We start from the raw sequence: 8,365 nt of genomic DNA on the forward strand, positions 1-8,365 counted from the left end.
CCTGGGCACAGGACCGGCAGCAGAGAGAAGCGAGGTGACGCTTGTACCAATATAGCTTGATTTATTTGTGTAACGAAAACCATGGGGGGGGGGGGGGGGGACCGGGGTTGTGCCTGCCCCCCTTTGGGCCCTGCCCTGGAGAGTGGGCCCACCCCTGCCAACACTGTGCCGTGCCAGGTGACGGCAATGTGGCAAGGGCTGGATCCTGCTTCACCCCTTCCCTTGCCAGGCTTGGGGTGGCACTGCCCGCTCTCAAAGGAAGAGGCAGTACGTCCTTTCCTATCTGACTCTGGAGCCGAGTAAGGGGAACCCTCCACAGCCGCCTGGCCTTCGGGGCAAGCGTTGGCACCGCGTGGCCTGCAGGTGTAGGAAGCAATGCAGGTGGGGAGCGGGTGCCCACTTGGAGTGGGCTGCCTGGGGCCGCAGGGCTCGAGGAAGGCTTCGGAAGCAGATGCCGGAGCCTGCAGCAGGCGAAACCAAACCAGCCGCTAGCGTCTGGCTTTGGCTCGAGGCGGGAGTGACAGGACAAAGCGTTTCCTAGTCACCAAAGTTCACGGTGTAGGTCTCGGCCGTGGTGAAGGGCTGTGCTGTCCCTGTGCCCTCCTCCCAGGCCTCTGTCTCCGTCACCAGCTCCGTCACCACCTCGGTTTCGGTCTCCATCTCCCAGGTGCCGGGGGTGGGTGGCTCTTGGCTCCAAGGCACATAGGCAGTGCTGCTGAAGGGGAACGGCAGGGCCGTGGTGGGCGGTGGGGCTGTGGGGCCACTAGCCACCGTGGTGGCATTAAGACGCCGCAGCCTCATCTGCTGCCGGAGCCGCATGCGGTGCCGGAGCCGCATGCGGAGGCGCATGCGTTCGCGGGGCGTCATGGGGCGCCCGGGCACGATGCGGCGGATGGGCCGGTTCCCGTTCAGGGCCATGATCTCCCGGATGCGCTTCCAGTTGGAGCGCGACAGCACGAAGTTGCATTGCGTGGCCCCGATGTCGTAGAAAACACTGCAGGTCTTGACGCTGGGGTTGTAGCCCTCGGCCCGGGCTGACACACGGTACTCGCCCGGGTTCAGGATGCGCCAGTAGTCCCCGCCGCTAGCTGCAAACACCGAGAGGTGTGAAGGAGGTAACGTGGTGCTGCCGGTGCCCTCCGCGTCCCACCCTGTACCTTACCTGTCTTGACGTTGTGGTTGATCCCCCCAACAACAATGGTGGCGTTGGCGATGGGTTCACCCTGCTGGTCTGTCACCAGGCCCTTGATGCCCCGATGAACCTGTGCGAGGGAAGGGGACAAGAGGAGAGGCGAGGATGAGGGAAGGGGAGGAGAGGAGAAGCAAGCAGCTGTTTGGGGTGGGTGGCAGAGCCACTGGCCCTCGCACCCTGGTGCTTACCTGCTCCATGAAGGTCAGCAGAGACTCCTTGTTGTTCTCCCACTCCTGCTGCAGCTCGCTCTCATGGGGAAACTTGTCACAGCCCAGGTAGATGGAGAGCTCCAGGCAGTTGGTGTGCAGGTAGCTGAAGTCGTTCATGGCTGCAAAAAAAGAGCAGGCAAAGTAGTAGGTGGCATGGGGCCACCCTTCGCCACCCAACCTGTCCACCGTGGGTGCCTCCTTGGTGCCCAGCTGGAGGTGAGGGACAAAGCTCCACTTACTGCCAGCCCGTGGGTGCCACTTGGCGCCCTGCACGATGCCCATGGCGTCGGTCATGTCCTGCGTGTGGCAGCCACCGCGGAAGGTCTCCGTCATGGTGAGGTGGGCTGAGGCGTAGGAGATGGCAAGCCAGCGGAAGATGGCGTGGTCTGGCGTCTCCTGCAGCTCGGGGTTTTCGTCCTCATAGTCATCTGGCGGGCGAGGGGGGGCCGCTGGCGTCTCGCTGCGGGGCCGCGCTGTGTCAAAGGGGTAGGACACCAGCTTCTCGCCGCCCTGCAGGTTCGCTCCCAGCACGAAGGGGTTCTTCTCCATCCAGGCCATGACAGCTCGTGTCTCCACCGCAACCTGAGGAGACGAGCATGGTGGGGTGGGAGGCAAACCTTCCCTTCACTGTCGCCATGCTGGTGCCCCCCTCTTGTCGCACTCACCGTGGCATCCTCAACCAGGTAGTGCTCCGGGATGGTGATGTGATGGTTGGGGAACTTGTGCGGCACCAGCTTCCTCTCCTCAGCCGCCCACAGTGGTGACGCCAGGTCAGGGAAGTTCTCAAAGAGGTCGTAGCCCTCCTCTGTCCAGTGGCCCAGCGCCCAGTTGCCCAGCTCTGAGCCCTGCAGGGATGAGCCAAGGCTGGCAGTGAGCAGTCGGGGCTACCTCCCACCGCCACCCGGCCGCCTCCTCCTTACCGCCTCGCGGGCGAGCTCATAGCCATCAGGGTTGAGGGACGGCACAAGGTGGATGCGGGTTTCAGTGACCAGGCTCCGCACGCGGGGGTTGCCGTCCTGGTACTCCTTGCACAGGAATTGCATGAGCAGGAGCAACAGCTCTCGGCCTAGCACCTCGTTGCCGTGCAGCCCAGCCGTGTACCTGAATTCGGGCTCTCCTGCAGGCACGGGGGCAAGATCAGGCCATGGGCAGGATGGGGACATGGCTCCCTGCCACCACCCGTGGTCCTTCCCGCACTAGAGCGAGGGAGATGCATCCCAGTGCCTTCCCCTTTTCTCCCGAGTCTCACCGGTCTCGTGCTCGCCCGGGTTGTCAGAGATCTCCATGGCATAGATCTTGAGCCCCCGTGAGCTCTTGCCGATGTTGTAGATGCGGGTGATGGTGGGACACTCCTCGTTGACCACCTTCATGAGCTAGGGGCGCATGGGGACAAGTGCTGGGTGACAGCAGACCCTGGCCGGGGGACGCCGGCTGGCTTTCGGCTGCGGGGAGGGATGGACGCCCTCCAAGCTGGAGCAGGGTGCAGACCCCACAGCACCCCAGGCTCACCTGCCTCATGTCCTTGTAGCTGTGGTGGCGGAAATCCAGGTTGTCAGTGGACGTCACCTCGTTCTGCTGTGTGTAGTAGCTGCTGACAGCTTGGGAGGGGACAGACGCGTTGGCACCAATATGCCAGGTGCCACCATCACCCACCCCAGCCCTGTCCCCAAGCGTTTCTTACTGGAGAGGGGACAGCCCAGGACCTCGAGGCGCAGGCAGAGGCTGCCGTTCCAGGTCTGGGGGTAGATGCGGATGTAGCGGGCCACCATCGGCTCCGGGAACTCAGTCAACACCGGCGTGTCCTTGTCCACGTTGCCGTAAAACATCTGGCCAAGGGGGAGAGATGGGGCCAGGTCAGAGTTCTGCAAGGGGGCTTTATCCCCCACCAGCCCACTTTGGGGTCCCACCACCACCACCACCACCACATACCATCTCCTCGTAGCCATTGGTGTACATCACCCAGTTCTGGCTGTCGTTGCTGAAGGCCACGTAGAAACTGGTGACAAAATCCTCACTGGGGGATGAAAAGGGAGACAAGTTCAGACAGCAGCATGCGGCTGCCCCCAACCCGCTCCCCTCCCCAGTCCCCTGGGCGCCCATACTGGATCTGCGAGTCCCGTCCTTGCGTGATGACGCCAGTGAACTTGGTGGTGCGGCGCGTGTCCACCTCGAGCCAGTGCGCCCGGCTGTCGTCCTCGGCGCACCAGGCACCATCAAAGAAATCGTCCTCGTTGGTGCCCGCCTGCGAGGGAGGGAGCAGCCGGTGGGTGCGGGGCCGTGCCGGCGCGGGACTGCGCCGGGGCCGCGGTGGCTCCTACCTGCATGTTGAGGCGCCCGCGTTGCGCGCCCAGGCCGTGGCGCAGCATGGACGAGGCCAGGAGCTGGTCGTCTTCGATGCGGTGGGACTCCAGCCCGATGGGGGGACACTCTGGTGGGGACAAGGTTGAGGTGATGAGACCCCGTCCCTGGTGTCCCTCCGGTCATCCCACCCAGCGCTGGGACTGGGTGCCCCCCACCCTGGGGACCAACTCACTCGTCTTCTCCTCCGGAGGGGCCCATTCGTCCTCATCCGTCTCCCACTTCTTCCCACCTGGTTTTTTGGGTTTTCCTGGAAAAAAGGGAGCAGTGAGGGGGAAAAAGGGGGAAAGTGGAGAGGGTGGGGGGAGGGAAACACTGCGGTGGGCAGCACCCACCTTTGCGATCCCGGCCCTTCTCCTCCACCCAGGGGTCCTCCTCCTCCTCCTTGCTGCTGCCACCTTTCTTGGGCTTCCCTGGTGCACAGGAGAGGGGATCGGGGATGCGTCACCCCCCTCGAGGGACGTCACCCGCCTCAAGGGACATGTCACCCGCCCCAGCCCGCGTCTCTCACCCGGCTTGAGTTTCTCCTCGTCCGTCTCCATCTCATCCTCTTTATCCGGGTACTTCTTGGGCTTCGGCGGCGGCGGCGGCAGGGGCAGCCCATAGTCCACTGCGGGGCGAGAACGGCGAGGGTGGCGCTGGGAGGGGACACACGGGGACACCCCGACGTCCGAGCCCCGGCAGTGCCACCCGCGCCGGGCGAGCCCCGGCTCGACGCTCACGGTCATCGTAGTCGGGACGCTCCAAGCCTTCCTCGTAGTCCCGTTCGGGCGCAGGCGGCGGCGGCGGCGGCGGCTCGTCCGGCTCCGCTGCGAGGGTGAGAGGGGCCGTGCCAAGGGGAGGGGGTGACGGGGGTCCCCGAGCCCTCCCCACTCTGTCCCCTCCGCCACCGCACTTACTCGGCTTCTCTGCTCCGGGCCAGACCCTCTCGGGTCTTTTCCTGCTCGGAGGCTTGCGGGGTTTCTGCTGCCGTCGGATGTACTCGACTGCAGGGAAAGGGGGGGGGGGGAAACATGGGAGGGGGGTAAAGTGAGGGGCGCAAGGGGGTCCTCCCTCCCGGCGTGGCCGGTTTGGGGACCCCGGTGTCCCCCGCGGGCGCCAGGCTGCCGTACAGTCCTCGTAGTCCTCGCGCTCGAGCTGGTCGTTGTAGTCCAGCGTGGGCGGCTCCGTCTCCTCCGGGTGCTCTGCGGGGAGGGAGGGCACGTTGGGGTTGGGGGGGGGGACACGCCGCCGCGTCCCCCTCCCCGTCCCAGCCACCCGTCCCACGGCGCTCACCTAAATCGGACTCGGGGCGCCAGTCCTCTCCAGCCGGCTCGGTCGGCACCTCCTCGGCTTCGCCTGGGGACGGACACGGAGGGACACAGGGGCTGGCGGGGTGCTACGGTCCCCCCGGTCCCGTCCCGTCCCCTCCGGGGAGGGGACAACGCTGGGGGGGGGAGCCAAAACGGCAGCAAGGAACCACCGGGGAAGGGGGAAAAAATATATATATATATATACACGCAGCAACCGCCAAGGAATGCTTTTCCTAGCCGGGGGGGAAAAAGGGGGAAGGGAGCCAGATTTTGGAAAAAAATACTCCGGCTGCGGGGACGTAACAGGGAGAGGGGGGCAAACGGCGCGGGGCTGGACGCGGCTGGGAGCCCGGCGGCGCTGCCGCCACCGTGGGGACAGGGACGGGGACGGGGGTGTCTCGGCAGAGCTTTCGCCTCCGCTTTTGGGGGGGTTTTTTTCCTCCAAAAAGCCACCCCCGGCCCGCTCGCAGCCCGGGCTCACCTCGCCGCCTGCCGGCTCCATCCTCCTCCTCTTCCTCCTCGTAGGGCGAAGGCGGCAGCCACGGGGGCTTCCCGGCGCCCCCTTCGCCCCGGGGTGCCGGCGGGGGCTGCGCCCGTTCGGGGCTCTCCTCGGGCAGGGTGGCCGGCGCCGGCGGTTTTTTCTTGCCCGCCGGTTTCTGGGTGGGTTTGGGTGGTTTCTCCTTGGGCTTTTTGGAGCCTTTCGGAGCTTTGGCGGAGCCTTTCGGGGGCTTCTCCTTGGGTTTCTTGGGGGGTTTGTCCCTCTCCTTGTCCTTCTTGGAGCCCTTGGGTCTCTCCTTGGGCTTCTTGGTGGGTTTGGGACCTTTCTCCTTCTTGGGCTTCTTGGGCTTGCGCTGCTCCGTCACCCGCCCCGAGGAGCCTGGGGGCCGGGGGGTCACCGGGGCCGGGGCCGCTCGGGGGCACCGCGGAGCCCGGCCGGGGTGGGGGGCAGCTCCACGTGTCTGGGCACCTCTGGGTGCCCCCAGCCCTGCCCCACTCCCCTGGGTGCCCCCAGACCGCTGGGTGCCCCCAGACCCCCCGGCTGCCCCAGACCCGTCCCAGACCCCCGGTGCCCCAGACCCCCGGGTGCCCCCAGCCCTGCCCCGCACCCCCGGGTGCCCCAGACCTCCGGGTGCCCCCAGCTCTGCTCCGCACCCCCGGGTGCCCCCAGACCCCCGGGTGCCCCCAGCCCTGCCCCAGACCCCCAGTGCCCCAGACCCCTGGTGCCCCAACCCTGCCCCCAGACCCCCGGTGCCCCAGACCCCCGGGTGCCCCCAGCCCTGCCCCGCACCCCCGGGTGCCCCAGACCTCCGGGTGCCCCCAGCTCTGCTCCGCACCCCCGGGTGCCCCCAGACCCCCGGGTGCCCCCAGCCCTGCCCCAGACCCCCGGGTGCCCCAGACCCCTGGTGCCCCAACCCTGCCCCCAGACCCCCGGGTGCCCCAGACCCCTGGGTGCCCCCAGCCCTGCCCTGCACCCCGGGGTCCCCCAGCCCTGCCCTGCACCTCGGGGTGCCCCAGCCCTGCCCCAGACCCCCGAGTGCCCCAGACCCCCAGTGCCCCCAGCCCTGCCCCGCACCCCCGAGTGCCCCAGACCCCCAGTGCCCCAGCCCTGCCCCAGACCCCCGAGTGCCCCAGACCCCCAGTGCCCCCAGCCCTGCCCCAGACCCCCGAGTGCCCCAGACCCCCAGTGCCCCCAGCCCTGCCCCGCACCCCCGAGTGCCCCAGACCCCCAGTGCCCCCAGCCCTGCCCCGCACCCCCGGGTGCCCCAGACCCCCAGTGCCCCCAGCCCTGCCCCGCACCCCCGAGTGCCCCAGACCCCCAGTGCCCCCAGCCCTGCCCCAGACCCCCGGGTGCCCCAGACCCCCGGTGCCCCAGCCCTGCCCCGCACCCCCGAGTGCCCCAGACCCCCAGTGCCCCCAGCCCTGCCCCAGACCCCCGGGTGCCCCAGACCCCCGGTGCCCCAGCCCTGCCCCAGACCCCCGAGTGCCCCAGACCCCCAGTGCCCCCAGCCCTGCCCCAGACCCCCGGGTGCCCCAGACCCCCAGTGCCCCCAGCCCTGCCCCAGACCCCCGAGTGCCCCAGACCCCCAGTGCCCCAGCCCTGCCCCAGACCCCCGAGTGCCCCAGACCCCCAGTGCCCCCAGCCCTGCCCCAGACCCCCGGGTGCCCCAGACCCCCAGTGCCCCCAGCCCTGCCCCAGACCCCCGAGTGCCCCAGACCCCCAGTGCCCCCAGCCCTGCCCCGCACCCCCGGGTGCCCCCCGCCCGGGGCCGGGGCCGGTGCGGGGCAGGCGCGGCGGGGCCGGGCGCTCACCGGGGGCCGGGCTGGGGGCCGGGGCCGGGGCCGGGGCCGGGCTCGGGCTCGGGGCGCCCAGGAAGCCGTGCAGGAACGCCTCGATCTCGGCGTCGGTGAGGGCGGGCGGCGCCGCGGCGGGCACCGGGCCGGCCCCGGGCGGCAGCAGCAGCAGCAGCAGCACCGGCAGCAGCGGCAGCAGCGGCGGCGCCGCCAGCAGGAGGCCGGCGCGGGCCGGGGCGGCCGGGAGCGCCGGGACCCGCAGCGCCATCGCCGCCGCCGCCGCCGCCGCCTCCACCCGGCCCGGCCCGGCCCGGCCCCGCCGCCGTCGGGGGCGGAGGGGGGGGGGGCGGGGCGCAGGGGGGGCGGCACCGGCCCCCGCGCTGGCACCGCACCGGCCGCGGCGGCGCGCGGGGACTGGCGCTGCACGGCACCGGCACCGGCACCGGCACCGGCGCTGCACGGCTGCGGGCTCCAGTGCTGCACCGGCACCGGCACCGGCACTGCACGGCTGCGGCACCGGCACCGGCACCGGCACCGCACGGCTGCGGGCTCCAGTGCTGCACCGGCACCGGCACCGGCGCTGCACGGCTGCGGCACCGGCACCGGCACCGGCACCGCACGGCTGCGGGCTCCAGTGCTGCACCGGCACCGGCACCGGCGCTGCACGGCTGCGGGCTCCAGTGCTGCACCGGCACCGGCACCGGCACTGCACAGCTGCGGCACCGGCACCGGCACCGGCACCGCACGGCTGCGGGCTCCAGTGCTGCACCGGCACCGGCACTGCACAGCTACGGGCTCCAGTGCTGCACCGGCACCGGCACTGCACGGCTGCGGCACCGGCACCAGCACCGGCACTGCACAGCTACGGGCTCCAGTGCTGCACCGGCACCGGCACTGCACGGCTACGGCACCGGCACCGCACAGCTACGGGCTCCAGTGCTGCACCGGCACCGGCACTGCACGGCTGCGGCACCGGCACCGGCACTGCACAGCTACGGGCTCCAGTGCTGCACCGGCACCGG

The 8,365-nt window shown here is 69.9% G+C and overlaps 1 protein-coding gene across 1 annotated transcript; it reads right to left on the minus strand.

Annotated features, from left to right (window-relative positions):
• Window positions 1-41: 41 nt before the first annotated feature.
• On the minus strand, window positions 42-7,611 carry AEBP1 (AE binding protein 1). Its single transcript, XM_068920523.1, has 21 exons — window positions 7,362-7,611; window positions 5,533-5,928; window positions 5,035-5,097; window positions 4,872-4,943; window positions 4,659-4,745; window positions 4,482-4,568; window positions 4,271-4,369; window positions 4,095-4,172; window positions 3,935-4,009; window positions 3,720-3,829; window positions 3,504-3,643; window positions 3,331-3,415; window positions 3,083-3,227; window positions 2,911-2,999; window positions 2,651-2,774; window positions 2,322-2,518; window positions 2,067-2,246; window positions 1,641-1,983; window positions 1,381-1,520; window positions 1,163-1,262; window positions 42-1,088 (listed from the first exon to the last, which is right to left on the minus strand). Exons 1-21 carry the CDS (start codon window positions 7,609-7,611, stop codon window positions 538-540), a joined length of 3,411 nt encoding a protein of 1,136 aa, XP_068776624.1. The 3' UTR covers window positions 42-537.
• Window positions 7,612-8,365: the final 754 nt, after the last annotated feature.

Source organism: Struthio camelus, chromosome 27 (genome assembly GCF_040807025.1).
Source record: "Struthio camelus isolate bStrCam1 chromosome 27, bStrCam1.hap1, whole genome shotgun sequence".
Lineage (NCBI taxonomy): Eukaryota > Metazoa > Chordata > Aves > Struthioniformes > Struthionidae > Struthio > Struthio camelus.

Coding starts and splice junctions, on each gene's coding strand:
- AEBP1 (XM_068920523.1), bottom strand. CDS start 7,611: ATGGCGCTGCGGGTCCCGGCGCTCCCGGCCGCCCCGGCCCGCGCCGGC. Junction 2,247..2,321: donor ATGAGCTCGCCCGCGAGGCG/GTAAGGAGGAGG, acceptor TCATCCCTGCAG/GGCTCAGAGCTGGGCAACTG. Junction 1,521..1,640: donor GTGGCACCCACGGGCTGGCA/GTAAGTGGAGCT, acceptor CTTTTTTTGCAG/CCATGAACGACTTCAGCTAC.